General features: G+C 38.9%; 2 protein-coding genes and 1 non-coding gene across 3 annotated transcripts; all 3 read left to right on the top strand.

Moving 5' to 3' along the window:
- The first annotated feature begins 1,179 nt into the window (after positions 1-1,179).
- On the top strand, positions 1,180-1,286 carry LOC113781865. The gene has a single exon (XR_003469764.1). It is a non-coding gene; the product is annotated as a small nucleolar RNA R71 (small nucleolar RNA).
- Positions 1,287-16,630: 15,344 nt separating this feature from the next.
- LOC113780598 lies at positions 16,631-18,051 on the top strand. The gene is made up of 3 exons (XM_027326383.1): positions 16,631-16,785; positions 17,104-17,647; positions 17,764-18,051. The coding sequence occupies exons 1-3, from the start codon at positions 16,631-16,633 to the stop codon at positions 18,049-18,051; spliced, it is 987 nt and encodes a 328-aa protein (XP_027182184.1).
- Positions 18,052-18,360: 309 nt separating this feature from the next.
- Positions 18,361-19,925, top strand: LOC113780597. Its single transcript, XM_027326382.1, has 3 exons — positions 18,361-18,492; positions 18,589-18,852; positions 19,032-19,925. Exons 1-3 carry the CDS (start codon positions 18,361-18,363, stop codon positions 19,923-19,925), a joined length of 1,290 nt encoding a protein of 429 aa, XP_027182183.1.
- Positions 19,926-22,582: the final 2,657 nt, after the last annotated feature.

Genomic DNA, 22,582 nt, shown 5'->3' with positions numbered 1-22,582 from the left:
CAAGGAATAGAAAAACTTCCCGGATCTTTCAATTTAGGAGGGAGTTTATTCTTAATCAATGCACTACACTCTTCCGTTAATGCTATCATCTCATTATCTACAATTTTCCTCTTCTTTGACATGATGTCTTTCAAGAAACGTGCATAAGAGGGAATCTGTGTTATAGCATCAATGAAAGGAATGTTAATGTGCAATTGTTTAAACATTTTGAAGAACTTTTCAAACTCCCGATCCTGTCCATCTTTCTTCAACCTGTGAGGAAAATGTATCACATTAGAATTTAATTTGGGATGAAGTGCATCAATATCAATGATAACATGATCATTTTGACTTTCTTGCTCCCCTTCAATTGCTTGCTTCTTGTCTTTTTCACCACCTGAATTTTCAAAATCGAATCCCTCAACCGTTCTACCGTTTCTAAGAATGATTGCATTGACATGCTCTCTCGGATTCACTTCAGTTTTACTTGGTAATTCACCAGGGTTTCTATTGTTGATCACATTGGCAATTTGACCAATTTGAACCTCCAAGTTTCTGTACATCCCAGCTAATTGGTCCAACCGCCCCTCAACTCGCTCGAATCTATCCGAAGTCACCTTAGCAAGTTTTTCCACCGCGATCTCCCAACTTGGTTTAGTTTCAGCCTGTGGTTGCCTTGGTTGAAATCCCGGCGGATTGGTTGGCCTTTGTTGATTGTCTTGATCTTTCCATCCAAAGTTTGGATGATTTCTCCACCCCGGATTGTAAATATTCGAGTAGGGATTATTTGGAGCATTTCGGTTGTAATTATTGACAAATTGTACCTGCTCAGAATCAACACACTCATTAATATCATGTTCACCTCCACAGAAAGAGCAACAAGCTACGTGTGCATTAGATGAACTTGGACCAACTCCACCTTGTCTACTTAGCAATTTCATCACATTATTCATTTGAGCACTCAGCATATTGAGAGTGTCCATTTCTATCATACCTGCGTGACGTCTCGTATTACCTCTTTCATTGGCCCATTGGTAGTTATTTGCGGTCATTTCTTCTATCAAATTCTGAGCTTCTATCAAATTCTGAGCTTCTTGGGGTGATTTACCCATTAAAGCTCCACCTGCGGCTGCATCAATAATAGTTTTAGTGGAGAAAGATAAACCATTATAAAAGGTTTGTATAATCAGCCATTCGGGTAGTCCATGGTGTGGACATTTCCGTAACAAATCTCTAAACCTTTCCCATGCTTCATATAATGATTCTCCTTCCATTTGACTAAAACCAGTGATATCCATTCTTAGCTTAGCAGTCTTACCAGGTGGAAAATACTTATTCAAAAATGCCCTTGATAAATCATCCCATGTGGTAAAAGTGTTAGGAGCATGAGAGTGTAACCACATTTTTGCCTTATCTCTTAATGAAAATGGGAACAACCGTAACCTTATAGCATCATCACTAACTCCATTCATTTTAATTGTATCACATATTTCTAAGAATGTAGCTAAGTGTGAGTTAGGATCTTCTACAGCATTACCTCCAAATTGAGATTGTTGAACCATTTGGATAAGTGATGGCTTAATCTCAAAGTTGTTAGCATTTACCGTAGGCCTTGCTATGCTCGTTTGAGATCCTTGTGTTCCCGGTAGAGCAAAATCTCGTAGAACTCGCCTATTTGCTTCATTTTCAGCCATTTCTTCTTCAAATGGTAGTTCTATCAAAATTTCCTCTATCGGTTGCCAAATCTCTTGTTCCTCTTGCTGTTGTGTGTGCCTCCTTTGTCTACGTAGTGTCCTCTCAATTTCTGGATTGAAAGGTGCGACTTCTCGAGACTCCCGGTGCATACACTACAAACAGAAATAAGGGATATTATGCAACTTCAATGGTAAAAAAAAACTGATTACAATATAAGATTAAATATAATCTAAAAAATAAAGCTGTCTAAATTAATAAAGATGATTAGGCTCTAATATTGCCGCTCCCCGGCAACGGCGCCAAAAACTTGACGGGTTTTTACTTTAAGTGCAAGTTTAATTCCGAATTTACACCCGTTGGACTGCAAGTATACAGGTCGCAATTGTAGTACGAGATGTGTATCGGGTCGATCCCACGAGGAGCAATTTAAAACAATTATTAGATACTAATTTACTCTATTATTTAGACTCACAATAAAATTAAGCAGAAAATTTAGAATTAAATTCAACTACAAGAGTTCTTAACTAGAAAATTGCAATATCTCAAGGGGAGTAGAATTCACTAAATATTAAGATCTAGGGATGTAGATTCCACATATAACACAAAAGATCTAAAACGAATGAATTTAACACTTGTTACTACTCTTGTTTAACCAAGGATTCATTTCCAACAATACCAAAATCACATTTTCATGATAACAATGGGTTAAAACAGATTAGTTTTTCCTAATCTCTTGGAAAATACTAAATTTGTTTTGTGCATACCTGAAATATAGATTTTATCCACTTGAATGTATTTCTATTCTCATGAATATACTACTCAAGCTCTACTTATGTCATTCCATTATTTTTACCATTTCTCAATGAGTAAAAACAATTATAAACCTGCTATTGGTGATCAAGCAACAACAAGTAATCCAACATACACAAGTAGATAAGTTAATACAAGACATAACAAGCATAAATCACAATCACTTCATATCATTTGGCCATAAGCTTCATCTACTCCCTAGATAAAGGAAATTAGCTACTCATGAATGATGAAACACTCATAACTTCATTAATGTAAATCATCAGGAATTACAAATACAAAAAGAGTAAAGAAAGTCTTAGCCAAGATATGGTAAAGCCTTCCAAAAATCTCCTTTGTCTTGAACTAAGATGATTACAAGATGGAACCTCAATTGCCCCTTGCAATTCCTAGGTAGAGAGAATATGTTTTTTTGTAAGAAGCTAAGCTCGAATGAATGTCCAGACCTCTCCCTATATCCCTGCATAAAAAACACTCAAAGGCTTATTTTTCCAAGTCAAATTCCAACTTTTGATTCCCCAAATCTAACTTTGTTATAATTGTCAATAACCAATGTTTTTGACTTGAAAATAAGCCACCTTTCTTGCCCTTTTGTCTTCTAAAGCATGTGCACCGAATTCCCTTGCATCTTATAGCTGGAAAGTGGTATGAACACAAGAGAATTGACTGAGTCAAATTGCAGAATTTCTGCTATAAAACGCGCCTACACAAAACGCGGCATAAACTCGCGTTTTCACTCTGGCCTTATTTCAACTGCGATTTTCTCCATGATAAAGGCCAAACTAGATTTTGTGCAAAACGCAAAAGTTGTAGCCCTTTGCGTTAGCTTTCCAATGCTTCAAGAATCATCTAAATCGGAGCTTTGTAGCCTGAGATATGATCGAAATACTGTCACCTGTTCAAACCTCTGTTTTAACTTCCGACCACAGAATGCAGCTTCTGTATTCCAACGTTTTGCCCATGAAGATGGCAGAAATGGATTTTGATGTCTTCATACGAATTGTAGGTCTCTTTCTTAGCTTTAAAATGGTATAAAGATCACCTCAATCCGATAAGTGTAGCTCCAGATATGGTCAAAATACTGAAGAGTGTCAAAACTGACTTGTATTGCATTTCCTCACTTGAACATTTTTCACTTCATTCTTCTTGTTGCCACTTGAATTCATCACCAAATCTCTATTTTTTACCTCATTTGACATCCTTTGGTGATTGAATCATCATTCCTGCATAAAAATGAAGTTTTTACCATTAAAATCAATAGAAATGCAATATTATCCACTTTTACCAAAAATATATAATTTTACCAAAAACCTCTTTATTTTATTTATAAAACTAAATAATCAACTCAAAATTAACTAATAAAATGCACTTAAAAATACGTAAAATAAACTCTTATCATTTCTTCCGATAAAAGTATATTTATCGGCACAGATACAGAATACGAAATAAGTAGTGAAGATGAGTAAAATAGAAGAAGAGAAAACTAATTCTTCTGAAATAATAGATATTCATTCAGAAAAATTAGGTGAATATAGCCAAGAAGCACTTATAGATTGAAAAATATTAACAAAAATTCAAAAAAGTAATTTTTCAATAAACTCTTATAGCAGATTTAATGTACCTGCATTAGAAAAAATAAAATTTTATCTAAGAAAACACCATATGTTCTATGGAATAAATCTTAAAGAAAAAGCATTAGAATTTAGCCTTACTACTAATAAAATAATGATCCCATTAATATCTAAAAAAGATATTTATGGCAAATTAGAGAAAATACTAGAAAAAATAATTGAATCAATAGGATGGATTCATATAGGTTCTATCCAAATAATTATTAGATCTACATTCAGAGAAGGATTAAATACACCTGTAGATCTTGCTATAGTCGATAATCGAATAAAAAATAGAGAAGAAGGAACTCTTGGTATCCTTAGAGGAAATCTTAAATATCAAAAGTTAATTTTTAATATATATCCAAAAATTTCTTGTAATATCCAAGATAAAGATTTTGATAAAACACTTTCTTTAATACAAGATTTCAAAAGAAAAGATTTCTTTTTCAATGAAAATAGACCATATTCTATTACATATATGATTTCTTATGCTTTATCAAATACTCATCATACTGAACACTTTTCAAATACTAAATTCATTGATCTCCCTAAATTATTTTCCGAAGTAGGAAAAATATATCCTCCAGAAATCACTAATATAGAATTAGATGAGGAATTCAATTTAGATATAAGTCAAAAACCCCTATTAGATAAACCAAATACATTGCTACCTAGATTATCTTATACAGGAAAAATGGTTAGAAGTAATTCTTACCGCTTACCAAATATGAATACTAATAAAAAAAATAACAACAAATTATAAAATAGAAGGTAGCTACTAGAATGGAAAAAATATGACAAATTGTAATAGTTTAATAGATACCGGAGTTAACGGAAATTATATATCTCATAGATTGGTTGAACATTTACCCATTTTTCAATTAGAAGATCCTTACCAATACACAAATTTTAATGGAGAAACTCATGAAATAAAGGAGACTGTGGAAACAGAAATTGAATTAACTGGTAATTGAATTCCTATTCGACTTCAATTCTAGTTGAAAATGAAGGATCCAATAATACTCTTGAAATAATGTTAGGAACAAGCTTCTTAGATTCAGTATCCCCCTACAATATAACTACTAGTGGGATAATCATTACATATAATGATAAAAAATATATATGTCGAAAGAAAATGACAAGTCAATATAGTATTTATATTCCTATAGGAATAACTTATAAAGATTATAAAGCGGAATATTTTGCAGCATATATTGATAGTGGATCAGGAACATGTTTATATAAACCTACATGTTTTCCACCACAATATCATGAAACCTTTCCTGATCGAACAGGTATTGATATTTCTAGTAATCCTATTACTTTAAATTCTGGAATAACTAAACCTCAAATATCACTTGGTTCATTCCTTGTAAAATGTCCCCCATTTTACTTCTATGATACAGGATTAGATATACTCTTAGGAAATAATTTCTTCAATTATTTCATAAAATTTTATTTGATACTATACAATCTCAAATACATTTTAAAACTCCTTGTGGCCATTAGATAGTAGTTTCCCGACTTAAAAATGCTTACTCCCTTAAAATTCCTATCACTTTTCATCCTCGCGCAAGTCAGCGTGGTGATATTGGGTATTCAGAAAAACCAAAAATACCTAAAGGAAATCCTATGTTGAAGTTTGAAAGACAATTACAGTATAGCACGGTTGACATATGCGGAGATAACAGAAGCTGAATATATTAAACCAGTGTTAATAGCTAAAAACTCTCCAGTCTGCCAGGAGGTCGATCTTAGAAACAAGGGTAATTAATTACTGGCAGTGAAGTAAATATATATATATATATATATACCCCAATTTGTCGTCAAGTTGTTTAGAGTTTAAAGAAGCTTTCAGCCAGACCTAACCTAACCCTTGAAATATACTAACGTTCTTTGGTCATAAACCTAACATTGCCTCATTTGAACATGATTCTAAGTGTAGTGAAGCAGAAGCATGTTCAATCACTGCAAAGTTCAAATTGAACCATGCCATAGATGGCATTGAGCATGTGGCTCTTGTTTGCTGGCAAATTTGGTTCAGCTTGAGAGTGACTAACTCCACCTCTAGTTTCTTTCTGGCATGGGTATCTTGCACATGCCCTCTAGTGTTGGATTTGGTATGGAGCTCTTTTCACTGTCCTATATGTACCACTTTCGTTATCCCCATCAATCATATATATAACTGGTCGACGTCGTCTTTTTTTCTTAAGAAAGACACATATGCACCACCACCACCACCACCAACAACAACAAATTTAAAAATGAAACAACATGCTCAGAGTGGGACAAAGAAATATTACTTTTTGATAAAAGTGAAACTAATTTTAAAAAGTATTTAAATTTGAGGAGTGTATTTAAATTTGAGGAGTGTATTAAATGGAGGTGTAAAAGTTAGGTTTAATTTAACGTAATATATCTATCAAGGTAAGATTTTGAACTCCCTCCCAATCACGTGAGAAGGATCACCTCGAGTGTAAGGCCTAATCAGCTGGACTAACCGACTAGTTGGCTGTAAAAGAAACTTGAACATGCGCCTCCAATGCGTTAACAGATATTGAATGGTTTGCAAAGTAGACAAGTCTGTTGGTTCAAGGTCTAATTAATTTCTCTTTATCTCCCTTTTGTTTTTGTGGTCGACAATCAAGTTTGATTTGTACCTTTATGCCCCATTCAGATGGACATTGAAAGTTCTAGAGATATTAGGGAGAAAGAGGAATAGTATCAATTTATTTTTGTTTGACTGCTGGGCAGGGCATGTGAAGCAACCATGTGGTGACTATTGCTTGACTATAACAACATCGTCTCCATTTTCTCCACTAATTGCAAGTCTGCAAGATGACATTGTGGAAAGCCAAAAGGTGTCAATATTGTCAATAATTTGCCAAAGCAAAATAATGGCCTTCAGCAAAATGCATATACATTAGATGCTCAGCAATCGGTACCGCAGCACAAAAAAAAATAATCGTACATTGCACAGAGTCAGAGACGCCTGTATATGACCTTATCCGAGTGATGTGTGGCTCTTATTGTTTCTGCATAAATTTGAGGGCGGTTTTGAGATTTTTGGTGATTAGCAGCCAGCAGCTTGATGGGTGGAACTAGGGGTGTGCACTGAATTTGAAATCGGTAAGTCAGAGAGTCTAAATTTGAAAAATTCAATAGATTGAGTCTAGTAAATTTCAAACTATTTCAGTTTTGAATTCAAAAGTTTTGAATTCAGTTTCACTCTGAATTCAATTTCGAATTCGGTATTCTACCGAATTCATTGAAATTATATATTAAAAAAACTGGTTTGGAATTTATTTTTTTAAAAAACTAACCTAGATTAGTCGGCTTGAGGTATTATACTATTATTATTATATAATATAAGGATAAATTTTTTATACACTACAGTGTATACACTAGCGAGTCTAGATGCATGTCACATATACAAAATTTGATATTTAAATTCAAATTCAGATGATGTGGCATTTATCCAACAACCCATCAGTGTCTACACTGACAGTGTAGGAAAGATTAATCTATAATATAATGACTTAAATATATTATATATTACTACATATGTGAAATTGAAATCGAATTAGGTAGCTGAATTTTGATTTTGATTTGTGAATTCGAAATCGAAATTTCTGCTTTTAAGAATCATGACCCAGAATTCAAACCAATTTCGCCACTTTCGATTATGAAAACTCTGTATTCCTTTTGGTTTTCCGAATTTCCAATTTTAAATTTCCTAATTCAAATTGAAATTGGTCGAAAAATCAAAATTTTTCGGATTTACACACCCTAGGCTGAACTAGGGGTGGCAGGGAGGGGCCCTGCCTTCTGAAATTTTGAAAAATTAAAATTTTTAATTTTAAAAAATTTTCTGTGTAAATTAAAAATATTTCACGTTATATACTTAAGTTTTAGTTGAATTAGAGTTCGTCCCTCAAACAAAATTTTCTGATTCTGCCTATGAGTGGCTTGGAGCCTTTGACCTTCTTGGCTTGACAATGGGCATAAAGATTATATTGAGCAAAAAACTTAACTAAAACATAAGGGCATTTATGATTTAACGCTCACATTGCAGTAGAACATAGTACAACGTGGAGGGCTAGGGTTACTAGTGACGGCTAGGGTTTTCCATGGTTTCCCTTTAGCCTAAGGTTGGAGGGCAATCCTCTCTTAATCGTTCCTTTGCTGATGTTCTTCTACACCACGACTCCTCACCCATGCAGATCAAGCCTGCTTCTAGTTATCACAGTGAGCCTGCGGTTTGTTTTTCACGGAGGAAATCGAGAAACTAGCAGCCCCTTTCAACTTTACTTTGGTCGGTAAGTTCTCCCATGGCCACCCAAATATGGAGGTCATTCGTAAGTCATTCACTTCCGTTGGTTTTGTCGGCAATTTTTCTCCCGGGTTAATAGATCAAAGGCATGTTCTTATTCGGTTCAAGTTGGAGGAGGATTTCCACCACTGTTGGCTGCGGGGTCTATGGATGATTCAGGAGTTTCCTATGAGGGTCTTCAAGTGGGCTCCTGATTTCAAACTCAATGCAGAATCATCTCATGCTCCGGTGTGGGTTGGCTTGGAGGGGTTACCAGTGCACTTCTGATAGGTTGCAATTTTATCATTTATTTTATTATTAATTTCCCCTATTACCTGACTTGATATGGATTAATTATTAGATTCTACTCACTTTTCGTAATTTGCATTTATTCCAGGGAGTAGAACGAAAATACCACAATCAATGCTAATTTGACAGTCATCAGGAAAGAATTCAAATAGGAGGTTGACAGGGGCATTTTGGGAACACAAAAAAGACGTGAGCCCTTTGTAATTTGGGCTGAAGTCTTTCTTTCTCCTGGGCCGCCGCACATCTGAGGAAGGCAGAGGATAAAAACCAAACAAATAGCAGAGAAAGGGGACGGCTGGCTTCCTTAGCTTTTCGTCCTGTAGCTTGAGCTTTTCACTTTGACTTTTCCATGGCCGTTTTTGAGTAGTGGCTCCCTGCGGATGGCAGGGACCATTAGAATGAAACAATCACTTTTGTAGTTTAGCTTTTCATTTGATGATTCAAACAAATTGGGCCCACTAAATCGGAGACCATGGCCGCAGCTTTTACGTCAATTTTGTATGGGTTTTTCTCATCAACAATGAGCTAAACTCTTTTATCTAGTCAAGGGACAACGAATGCTTTGGGTCATCTAAAATTGTGAGATCGATTTAATTTTATCTTTTTCTTTTATTTATTGGTATCCGCACATTTCTTGATTGCTATGCTTATGGTTATTTAATTAATTGATTGTTTTGGATCCAGATAATTAGTTGATTGGGTAATCTATTGTCAATTAGGGCATTAAATCCGTAATTGTTTAATTGCTCTAAAATAGTGACAACTGGCATGATTAGGTTTGTGTCAGGGGAATACGCGGGTTAATCTAAAATAACCCTGGTAGTGCGTTATTTGGTTAGAATAGGGCTCCTCTAATACGTAAGGCAATTGGGGAATTAAATCTTACGGGCGTACCTAGGATTGTTTTCCAATTAGAGAAGTGATTAACGGGCGTACCTTGATCACCGACACAGTAAGGAGGGGTTGACTGTCATCGCTTGTTTGGCAGTTATAACCTATTTATTAGTAAATAATTGGAATTGCCTTTGCTTATCGATGATCAATTAGGTGAACCATTGCTGAAGTTATTCCTTGGCTAGATCCTTAATTATCACTCATTAGATTTTAGTAAATTGTTATTTAATTTCTAGTTGGCTATTTTATTTTTATTATTTTACTTTTAGTTGGATTGCTTAAATTGTCACCCCTAAGATAAAAACATCCCCCTTTGTCACTGTGAATTTAAAAAGAAACAATTACTCCCAGTCCCTGTGGATTCGACCCTGCTTACCACTATCTACAGAAATTAATTTTAGTTGAGCAAGTTTTTATTATTGCACAGGCTTCGACAACCTGTCAATTTTTGGCGCCGTTGCCGGGGACTGGTGTCAGATTAATTTGTTTCTTTTTGAGTTCACCTTGTTTTCATTTTTAATTTATTTTTCTCTTATTTTTTTATGGCTTCTAACACTTCGTATTTTGGTGATATACTGGATTTTGTTTCCGGGAAAGGCGATGTGACTAGTTTTTTCGCTAAGTCTGCATACTCAGAGGCACTAAACTCTATTAGAAAAAGAATGGCTGCTGCAACCTGTAAAATTTGTTATGCCAGGGATCATTCAACCGGTATGTGCCCCGAATATCAAGATAATCTGAGTGTCCCACTCAACAATTATGGAGATTTTTCACCCTGGTCTCAAACGTGGTATAACCCTAATCCAAACGGGTATGATCAAGGATGGTGGGATAACTCTGATTATAATTATACAACGGGGCCAATGAATTTTCAGCAGTATGAGTCTCAAGAATCGTCATCTATGTCAGGTATGTATCTTGAAGAAATAGTTGAACCAATAGCTACTAATACATACCAATTCCAACAGGAGACACAAATGAGGAATGAGATGATGAAGGATGCAATGAGTTATCTGGCAGATCAACTATGTCTATTGACATCCAGAATAAATCGATTGACTTCTCAAATGGAAGAATTGCCCTCGAAAACCATTGTTGATCTAGAAGAAAATGAGAGTGCAATTTGGTTGACTGGTGATGAGGAGCTGCAAGAGTGTCAAAATGAGAAATCTACAGATGCAGTTGAAAAAGAAGCCGAAAAGAAAGAAATGGAACCCCAACCGCAACCCATTCAAGTGAACGAATCCAGTGAACAATCTCAAAATGCGATGACATCTCCTCCACTCCTTCATCAATATTCTCTTGACTCTTACTCTTCAATTCCTATTAACGAAATTGACTTTATTATACCAGACAATTTTGAATTTCATGACAGGAATAAATTAAGAGTGGCGATGGCGAGATATCTTGAACCAATAAATGCAAGTGAGGGAGGAATGATTGGAGAATGCAAATTATCATCGACTCATTTGGCGCCATTCACTAGTCCATGGAAGCCCGTAGCTCGTGTGGTTAAGGATTATTCTATTTACGAGAGTTATCAGGACTATATAGAGGATGAAGCATTAAGACGAGCTACAAGATTTTATCCTCCATGAACAAAACGTGATAATGTCTAGCCAAAGACATTAAAGAAAGACGCTCATTGGGAGGCAACCCAATTCCTTTTAGTTGTTTGTTTGATTTTATTTGTTAGTTTAAATATATTTTTCCATGGATTTGACTGATTTATGGTTTCAATTTTCATTTTTGATGACTCATAGGTATCTCTCCGACTTGACGCGCCCGCGTCAAGTCGTATGGAAAGCTCATGTCAGAGAGCTCTCTTACCCTCATGACGTGCCCGCGTCAAGTCACCTGGAGAGCTTCAGATTCCGTGCCTTCATGGCGTGCCCACGTCACATTCGCGGGAAAGATAAGTATTCAAAGAAACTCAAGAACGATTATTGATTTCCTGTTAATCTCTACTTTTGAATTCCAAAAATAAATTTTGTCAATGATTAAAAAAAAAGATGATATATGAAAAAAAAAATTTCAAAAAAAAAAAAATTTCAAGTAAGTAACAAGAAAAAAAAGGGGAGTCTTTCCCTGGAAAAAATAAACAAAAAAATTTTCTAAAATGAAAAAAAAAGCAAATATTATTTTCTTTTTCTTTTCCTTTCTCTTTTTTTTTTTCTCCCCTGTTTCTTCTTCTCTTTCGGCCGAGCACACCTCAAGGCCGCCGCCATTTCCTTCGCTTGAGGAGACGCCGCTGCTCGACGCCACTGCCGCTCTCCACCTCCGCACGCGCAGCCTCCAACCCAACAGCAGCTCCTCCTCGCAATCCCAAGATCCACGCGCACACCGACGCAGCGTGCCGCCCGCGACCCCAGCGTGCCGCCAGTGCGCAGCTCCCCTTCGTCCGCCGCTTCCTCTACGCGCCATCAGCTCCGTTTTCCATCACGAGCCGCTGCTGCTGGAGTCTGCACGCTGTCCGCTGCTTTCTCCCTCTGCTCTCTCTAGGTCTGCCCACGCCGCCGCTGCAGGAGCTGTCGCCAGCCGCCGCCGTGCAACGCCGACCTCCACCTCCCTCGCGCGAGCTCGCCCTCATTTTCCCCTGCCCGCCCCATTCTTTCTCTGTCCGCTGCCTCTCACCACTGCCACAAGAGCGCGCGCCGCCGCCCTTTTTCCCTCGCCGCATCTTTACTCCCAATAGTCCTCAAGGTGGAGGTATTCGTCTAACTCCGGCTCTGTTTTGTGTCCAGCAATCGGTGTTGGTAAATTTTGCAATTTTACGTGCATCGGGCTATATTGGATTCAATTGGGATTTATTTTGCCGCTTTACTTATTGCATAAATGAAGTGAATCGTTGGACCATCATGGGAATCCACTGAGTGCTGTTTTGCTTGGATTTTTGTTGAAACTTTCTTAACTGGATTGTGCATTTAATTGCTTTTCCTGGATCCCCTTCTTTACATACTCAGTGACGTTTTGGGCCTCTGCAAAATCTTAGTAAGGATTGGCATTTCCGTGAAAATTTTTGCTGATTCGATTGGCTGTTTGAGACCTTTCATTTACTGGGGTCTACCCCCAGTGGTACTGGTGGGAATATTTTCAATTGAATTGGTTTACCCCTAGTTGTTTGGCGAAGTTCTTATTGACAAATTTCTAGGCTGTTATCATAGGGATTGCTAATTTTTGGGTGAGCTGAAATACTGTGATTGCTCGTTGAATTGGGGGATTTCTATGACACTTGCTTGGCTTATTCATGTTGAGTGTATTTAATTGAAGTTTCTACTGTGATTTCGGTTGATTTATCTCTGAATTGCCTGTTGACTTGGGGAACCTGTGCCACTTGCTTTGCTTGTTGAGGTTGGGTACATCCAGTTGAATTGTTGGGCTGCATTAATTCTACATTTGAGTAAATTAGGACCACTACTGATTATTGATTGCAATCGCTGCTTTGTTGAAAATTTGTATAGACCTTGGGTGCCTCACATGTACACTTTGTTGATTGGGTTTGCCATTTAAGTTGCTTCATTATCTGTGGGGTGAACCAGTAGTACTGGTTGGGGTATTTTGACTAGATTTGGTAATTCTATCTAATTGGCTGTCTACTTGACAGCCAAGAACTTGTGATTGAATTGTTATTGTCAAATCTCTGAACTGCTGCTGTTGGAAGTATCGAATTCTTGGGGCATTTGCTACGGTTTTGGTCAATTGAATTGTGCAGTTAACTGTACCATTGGGGGCATGTATTGAGTATTTGAGTGGACAACTTTTGCATTTGACTATTGAGTTGGGGAACACCAGTGACTACGGATTTGCATTTGTTGGTTGCTATCTTTGTTGGATATTCTGTCTTTTGTTGTTTGAGGTGATAATTGGCGTCAATGGTGAGTGGCGCCACTTACAAGCACAGGTTCACAACGTAGATGAGCGAATGACGAACATCACCCGCCAAGTGACAAGGAATGTCTCAGAACTCGGCTTCCCTCCACTGTTCCCTCCTATCCCTTAGCTGTTCAACAGGGAAGTTTCATTGTTCTCTTCGCTTTCACTACTTTATTACCTCCATTGAGGACAATGTGGGATTTAGGTGTGGGGGGGAGCAGTTATGGTGCTAGTGTCTTTCGTTCATTTTCTTTTTCTTCTTTTTAGTGATTAGCTCGTATGTGATGCCAAGTTTGATATTGGATTGTTGCCTCTATTTCTGCTATTGCCAAATTTTAATAATAAAAGGGTATCAAGTTAATGTGGTTGAGTCCAAAAATATCTCTTTGGTGAATATCAATGATTTTTTTACTCTTATAATTTTTGGTTAACTTTCCTAGGCATAGGGAATGACTGTTGGCATTTTCATGTGAATTGGTCCGGTTATTAACCTTAGTTCTCCATATTTAAAAATGAGGCTAGCAGCTGCAAAGTTCCTTTTGATTTTTGTGTTATTTTGAATTTTTGGTTTTATTTGGCTGTGAATAAGAGTTGACTGTACTCCGCTAGTATTTACTACCGAGTAACCGGGGATCTTCACCGAAAGTGTCGATTCTCGCGTCAAAAAGTAGTAGTTGCTATGAGTACGTGGTCACGTGGCGATAGAAGTTGAGTAACCGGGCTCCTTCATCTGGCCAATGTTGGAGTTCGCGTCAAATGGCTAGTGACTAAGTCTTTTGTTACTATTGAAAAAAAAAGATTCAAAAAAAAAAGAAGAGAGAAAAGTAGAAAAAACATGTGAAAAAAAAGTGAAGGTTGTGTTAGTGTGTAATAAAAGTCAGCTTGCCGAATTATGGATTTAATGTTGAGATTTTGGTCAATAGTTGGACCATTTGCTGATAAATGTTATGCGTCATTCCTTCTTCTTAGATTAGTTAACATGAAATTAAAGGATCTTGTGGTTTAGAAGCTAACCGGAGTGATGCTTCTTGGACTTGACCATTGATGCTTGATTATTATTTTTCTTGGTATCTTGGCAATTTGTTGGATGGAGCAGTAGCCACTATCAAAAATTGGTGTTTGTTTGTTGTTCTCATGCTTGAGGACAAGCATGGTTTAGGTGTGGGGGGAATTGATAGGTTACAATTTTATCATTTATTTTATTATTAATTTCCCCTATTACCTGACTTGATATGGATTAATTATTAGATTCTACTCACTTTTCGTAATTTGCATTTATTCCAGGGAGTAGAACGAAAATACCACAATCAATGCTAATTTGACAGTCATCAGGAAAGAATTCAAATAGGAGGTTGACAGGGGCATTTTGGGAACACAAAAAAGACGTGAGCCCTTTGTAATTTGGGCTGAAGTCTTCCTTTCTCCTGGGCCGCCGCACATCTGAGGAAGGCAGAGGATAAAAACCAAACAAATAGCAGAGAAAGGGGACGGCTGGCTTCCTTAGCTTTTCGTCCTGTAGCTTTAGCTTTTCACTTTGACTTTTCCATGGCCGTTTTTGAGTAGTGGCTCCCTGCGGATGGCAGGGACCATTAGAATGAAACAATCACTTTTGTAGTTTAGCTTTTCATTTGATGATTCAAACGAATTGGGTCCACTAAATCGGAGACCATGGCCGCAGCTTTTGCGTCAGTTTTGTATGGGTTTTTCTCATCAACAATGAGCTAAACTCTTTTATCTAGTCAAGGGACAACGGATGCTTTGGGTCATCTAAAATTGTGAGATCGATTTAATTTTATCTTTTTCTTTTATTTATTGGTATCCGCACATTTCTTGATTGCTATGCTTATGGTTATTTAATTAATTGATTGTCTTGGATCCAGATAATTAGTTGATTGGTTAATCTATTGTCAATTAGGGCATTAAATCCGTAATTGTTTAATTGCTCTAAAATAGTGACAGCTGGCATGATTAGGTTTGTGTCAGGGGAATACGCGGGCTAATCTAAAATAACCCTGGTAGTGCGTTATTTGGTTAGAATAGGGCTCCTCTAATACGTAAGGCAATTGGGGAATTAAATCTTACGGGCGTACCTAGGATTGTTTTCCAATTAGAGAAGTGATTAACGGGCGTACCTTGATCACCGACACAGTAAGGAGGGGTTGACTGTCATCGCTTGTTTGGCAGTTATAACCTATTTATTAGTAAATAATTGGAATTGCCTTTGCTTATCGATGATCAATTAGGTGAACCATTGCTGAAGTTATTCCTTGGCTAGATCCTTAATTATCACTCATTAGATTTTAGTAAATTGTTATTTAATTTCTAGTTGGCTATTTTATTTTTATTATTTTACTTTTAGTTGGATTGCTTAAATTGTCACCCCTAAGATAAAAACATCCCCCTTTGTCACTGTGAATTTAAAAAGAAACAATTACTCCCAGTCCCTGTGGATTCGACCCTGCTTACCACTATCTACAGAAATTAATTTTAGTTGAGCAAGTTTTTATTATTGCACAGGTTTCGACAACCTGTCAACTTCTTCGATAAGGCGGCTTTGTTTTCTATTGCAAGTGTCATTGGAGTTCCGTTAAAAATTGATTCGACGATGGCAACATTGGCTCGTCCAACTGTGGCGAGAGTTTGTGTGGATGTGGATCTGTGCCGCGAGTTGCCTCAGCGAGTGTGGATTGGTGCAGCAGATGAGGGTTTTGGCAGCGTATAGACTATGAGAACTTGCCTTCCTATTGTGCACATTGTTGTAGGCAAGGACATGGGATGGATGTTTGCAAGAGGCTCCATCCGGTTCAATCTTTGAAGGTTCCAAGGGGCAAGGAGGAGGGGGGAAAGCACCAGGTACCAGCGTTTCACGATGGTGAGGGCATTGCAGTGGATGGGGTTGTTCAGGAGGCCTCGGCTGTGAGGGCTGGGGGCGGTGTTTCACACACACAACCATGTCAGAGTGTTGGCTCCTTATGGCAGCAAAAGGTGGCTGGGTCTGGGTTGCTCCCAGCGGTTACGCATGCAGCAGCAATAGTCCCTGCTATGCAGGGTGATCTGGTAGTTGCGGTGAACCAGGTGGAAGACTGTGGTGAGTTGCAGCCTACCGATACTTAGTTTGAGGGTCTTGAAGTTTCTCATCAGCAACATGGAGGCTGCGGGAATAGAAAGTGCCCAGCTCCAGGTGCCGACAGATCTACAGTTGGCGGTGGTGCTGGAGGTTCCAACTACATGCCAACGCCTTGAGAGGGTAGAGCAGGAGGTGGTCCATGGGGGGTTGTCCATGGTAGTGCGGTGGCGCAGGTCAGCTTGGGGGCTGACGAATATGATACCGAAGATCAGGATGAAACCCGAACAGCAACAGGAAATTTATCTCCAAGACAAACAGGTTTGGCGGTTGATGGTCTCCTTACGACCTAGGTAGCAAAGCCTCTCTTTTAGGTAGTGGATGATGCGTTTCGAAAGGCCAAGACTTGAGCTAAAGGGCTGCAGGCAAAATTTCCTTCAGATAGGGAGGTTCGGTCGACGGTGAGAATTTCAGATGATTCGTGTAATTCCCTTTCCGATGATTAATTCGTTATTTTGGAATGTAAGGGGTCTCTCTAAGACCTCTCATTTTAGGAGATTAAAAAATATAGTTGTGTCAAATAAGCTCCAACTGCTTGTGGTATGTGAAACTCATGTTCACGTGTCTCGTGCCGAGGAGTATCGCATTAGATTAGGATTCGATTGTGTTCGAACTCATTCGTCGGGGTTGTCATGGGTGTTCTATAATTTTCCTATTGTTTGTTCTGTGGCGACTGAGGGGGATCAATTTTTATCACTGGAAATTTGTCACCCTCATTTGCTAGCTCCAATTACTTTTGCTGCTGTACATGCTGCCTCTATGGTGGAGGAACGGAAGGTTCTTTGGGATGGGTTGTTGCATTGTCAACCACATCAAAGGCCTTGGATTGTCGTTAGAGATTTCAATGTGGTCCTTCAACCTTGGGAAAAGAGAGGGGGGAGGCCTTTTAGGGTGGCTGAAGCTAGTGACTTTGTTGAATTTATGGGTTCTGCGAGTTTGTTTGATGGGGGTTTCTCAGGATCGAACTTTACTTGGTGTAATAATCGCCACGGTAGAGCGATAATTTGGAAGCAGTTGGATCGTCTCTTGCTCAATGCGGCATGCTTAGAAATACATTTGTCTGTCTCGGTTTTCCATTTGGCGCGACATCCATCGGATCATGCCCCGCTGCTTATGGCGGTGTCTACCCATTTTTTAGGTTTATAAATGCTTAGGCTGACCATGAGGAATTCTTGGGGGTGGTGAAGCAATCTTGGGAGCAGAAGTGTATGGGACCGCCATTGCACGTCCTTTGTTCGAAGCTGCAACGCTTAAGAACGAGTATTCAAGCGTGGAATAAAGAAAGAGTAGGGAATTTCTTTGACAATGTTAGAAAGGTGGAGGCAGAAGTAGCTAGTTTGGAACAATGTATGGCAGGAGGGGGATCTGATAATGATCAACTGCGGTTGCATCAGGCCCAGGCTCGGCTTAGACGTGCGTTAGCCATGGAGGAAGCCCTGTGAAAGCAACGGTTTAGAGTCAAATGGCTGCAGTTGGGGGATAGGAACACAAAATTCTTTCACTCAGTGGTAAAGCAACGGCGCATACAAGCAGTGATTCATGGGGTACAAGATTCCAATCAAGAGTGGGTGACTGAGGATGCGCGTATTGGGGCTAAAGCAGTCAGGTATTTCTCTTCTCTTTTTTCGATGGAGGAGGTTCTAGCCTCTTCAGAGGTGCTTGGGGTCATACCAAAATTACTATCGGAGGAAGACAATGAGTATTTGTAGAATATTCTGTCCTTCAACGAAGTTCGGCAAGTGGTCTTTGCGATGGACGGGGATAGTGCCGCTGGCCCAGATGGGTTCACTGGCAAATTCTTTTCCTCCTCCTGGGATATAATTGGTATGGATATCTATAGAGCTGTGCAAAGTTTTTTCAGTGGAGAAGAGCTGCCACGGCGGGTAACTGTTACCTCCATAGTTTTATTGGCCAAGGTAGCGCGTCCAAAGAGTTTTTCTGAGTTTCGTCCAATCAGCTTGTGTAATTTTCTGAACTAGATTATATCTATAATTCTGGTGGCTAGGCTTGCGCCTATTCTTCCCAAGATAATTTCTGCAAATCAAAGTGGTTTCGTCCGGGGGCGGTTAATCTCGGATAATTATTTGCTAACTCAGGAATTGATTTCGAATATTGGTAGGAAAGCGAGGGGAGGGAATGTGGCACTGAAACTGGACATGATGAAGGCTTATGATCGGGTGGTTTGGCCTTTTTTGATCAATGTGCTTAGGGCTTTTGGGTTTGGAGAGCAGTGGATTGATATGGTTTGGCGGCTCATTTCGAATGTCTGGTTTTTAGTGGTTGTAAATGGGTCTTTGTTTGGCTTCTTTAAGTCAGTTCGGGGGCTTTGCCAAAGGATCCGCTCTCTCCTGCATTGTTTATCATTGGGGCCGAGGTGTTGTCGAGGTTACTAAATAGTTTGTCGTGCTATTGAGGGTTTCAGGGATTTTGCATTCCAAGAGGTTGTCCCCTAGTGACTCACTTGGGGTATGCGGATGATGTGCTTATTTTCTCCAGTGTGTCGGCGAGATCGTTAAAGCTAGTGAAGCGGGTTTTGACAACCTATGAGGCAGTTTTCGGGCAAATGATCAATGCAGGGAAAAGTTGCTTCTTATTGCACCCAAAGGTATGTCCCTCCAAGAAGATGGCAATTCAGAGGTTAACTGGTTTCATGTATAAGTCTTTCCCGATTAAATATCTAGGGTTCCCCCTTTATTGCGGGCGACGGAAGAAAGACTACTTTGGGGGATTGTGTCAAGCTATCCTACTTCGTCTTCAGTCCTGGCAGAATAGGGTGTTGTCACAGGAAGGGAAGATAGTGTTACTAAAACATGTCCTCTCATCTATGCCTACTTACTTGTTAATGGCAGCATCTCCTCCCAAATCTATTTTCCAGGAGCTCAAGGGCATGTTTTCTAATTTTCTTTGGGGAGCTACAGAGGGGGGTTCCAAGTACCATTGGATTCGGTGGAAGGATTTGTGTGTTCCGCATGAAAAAGGGGGGGTTGGATTGCGCCAATTGGAGGATGTCTTCAAACCTTTCTCAATCAAGTTGTGGTGGAATTTTCGCGCTAATACATCCTTGTGGCTTGGTTTTATGCAGGCTAAGTTTTGTCGGGAGGTGCACCCGAATCTAGTCTTTGGTGCTAAGGGCTCAGAGGTGTGGAGAAGGATGATGAAGGTGCAGAATATTGCTGAGAGGCATATCAGATGGATTGTTCGATCCGGGTCCTCGAATTTTTGGTTTGATAATTGGCTTGGTTCGAGAGGATTGTCAGATCGGTTGGATAGTTTGTCCGATCATAAAGTAGTGGACTTTGTGCAACATAGCACCTAGGACGTTTGAAGTATTTCACAATGGGTGCCTCCGGAGATAGTTTCTGAGATTGTTTGAGTTGATCCACCTGCTGGGCAGCTTCGTGACCTGATGATTTGGAGACCAGAGCATTCGATTTGTTTCAAACTTAAGTCAGCTTTCACCTTGGTCCAACATCGTTCTACCCCCTCACCTCTATTTAAACGTATTTGGCATCGAGTTGTGCCATTGAGAATTTCATTTTTTCTGCTGCGCCTGCTGTGGGACCGTCTCCCGTTAGATTGTACCTTATGGAGGTTGGGGATTCATGGATCGTCGCGGTGTGTGTGTTGCTCCTCTCCTGAGGTCGAAATTGCGGAGCATGTATTTGCTGCTGGGGATATGGCATGACAGGTTTGGCATTTCTTTGGGGATGCGTTGGAGTTGCCTGGACTGTGTTAGCTTTTCGCGTCTGTATGGCAGCCTGGTGGCAAGGAAAGCAAGGAAATAAGTATCTGGAGTTTATCCATCAGGTTATCCCCCTGTTGATTTGCTGGCATATATGGAAGGCTCGAAATGGCATGAAATATGACGGAAAGACGGTCAAGGTGGTACAAGTATGTCATTGTATTTTTTTCGATCTTCTGGATTGTTTAGGGTACAGTTCCCGGAATACCGGATTTCATCGTTATCTTGGATACAATTTTATTTGGAGCTTTCGACCTGAAATAGGGCAGTGTCGCACATGCTGGTTAAATGGGTACGGCCCTGACACGGAGGCCTAAAATTTAACATGGACGAGTGCTCTAAAGGTAACCCTGGGGTAAGTGGTGGTGGGGAGTGTTTCGAGAGGCGAGTGGTAGGTTGGTCCTGACGTTTTCATGTAATTTTGGTATAGTTTCGAGTATGCAAGCTGAGGCCCGCGCTCTGCTTTTTGGGGTTAAGTTATGCCTCCAGAGCGGTTTTGATGTATTTGATATAGAACTGGATTCCTTGGTGTTAGTGCAAATTCTAAATCGGACATTTCATTGTCCATGGAGTATTTATAAGGAGGTACAGCAGTTGGTCGGGTTGGTATCTCATTTTCCACGAATTCATCACTGTTATCGTCAGGCTAACTAGGTTGCAGATATATTGGCCAATGAAGGTTGTCGGCACGGCCGGGAAGAGATCTACTTGGTAGCTTCATCTTTACCCCAGTTAGCAAGAGGAGCATTTCACCTTGATAGAATAGGAGTTGCGTCTATTCATCAGATTCGAAGAAACGCTATAAGGGAGTAGTACTTCTCATCCATGGCCTTGTAACCGTTTATTATCTTATGGAATAAAAAGGAAGGTTTGGAAAAAAAAAAAGCAGTATGGTAACCATCAAAATAACATAGACAGAAAGGAAAACTCAAGTCACCTCAAGGTCAAGGAAACATGGACCACTAGGACATCATAATGCTTACGAGTGCAAATATTGTAATGATACTGTGCACTGCTGCTTCTTGGAACATACTCACAATCTCTAACACCCCGAACCAACTAATTAGTGGAATGTTTGGTTTGATAATTTCCAAATCAGCATATGTGAGTATCAAACTTCCATGCACTTGGATACTAGCACAGCTCTTCTTATTAACAGGATTGCCATACCCAAAAAATAAAAATAAAAAGTATAAGTAATATATTACTCCCTCATCTCGTAGTTAATAAAATGATTACATTTTGATATCCCAAAATAAGAGTTACGATTTTAATGTCTACACAAAATATTAGTTGCTTTTCAAATATTTTTAAAAATTACCAATCATGCTGAGGTGTTTGGCAAACCCCTACCTATGTGTTACTTATTTAAATGAAAAAAATAAGAGGGAGACTTTAGGCCTTACCTCAATTACATATATTAGTGATATATGCACAATGCAACAATATCTATCCTAACTAGTCCTCTAATCTTAAAGGGTAGATTTCCAAGTACAAAAAATTGTGAAAAATCCAACTCGCAACCTAAATTTGCTAAGTAGTCTTTTGCCATGTGAGATTCTCTAAAAGACTGAGTAAATGACAAATGCATATTAAAATTGAGCATTTTGACTTGTTGTATCTTTCGATCAATCTTCCAAGGGTTATTGTGATCATTGATAAGATCGCCAAGTACCCTTGAATCCATCTAACGTTCTTGAATTGATGTGGGAAACAAACTGTAAATATTCACTATGACTAAGCCATTGCCTCAGCTTCCGATTTTGATTTGCTATCGAGAACGGATGAAAATGCATGAGGAACATGACCTTGATGAACCACCGACCGTAGGACCAGAATTGCCCCTAGATGTTGATTTGTCAAGCCGTAACTTTTGAATTGTGTGGCAAAAATTTTAGTCCCACATCGGCTGAACCTCAAGGAAAGCCTCCCAAATTCACCTATAAATATAGGGGATTTGTGAAGATTTTAATTGCACCACTCAAGAGAGTATTATATGGGCTATTAGTTTCTTGAGTCATCTAACCCATTTAGTCAAATATTTTAGGCTCTCTCTTATTTTGAGTTTAGGAATATTTTTTAAACCTTTTGTAAGTGCCATTTTGGCCTAGGAACCACTTTCCTACGGCTTTTGTATTTTCTTCTTCATAGTAGAAATATGCTCCTCCCTCGCCTGTGGACGTAGGTCAATTTGACCGAATCACGTAAGTTTTGGTGTCTTTTATTTTGCT

The sequence above is a fragment of the Coffea eugenioides genome, chromosome 8 (assembly GCF_003713205.1).
Source record: "Coffea eugenioides isolate CCC68of chromosome 8, Ceug_1.0, whole genome shotgun sequence".
Classification (NCBI taxonomy): domain Eukaryota; kingdom Viridiplantae; phylum Streptophyta; class Magnoliopsida; order Gentianales; family Rubiaceae; genus Coffea; species Coffea eugenioides.
Note: the sequence above shows the minus strand (reverse complement) of the source record. Positions and strands in the feature narration are given on the sequence as shown.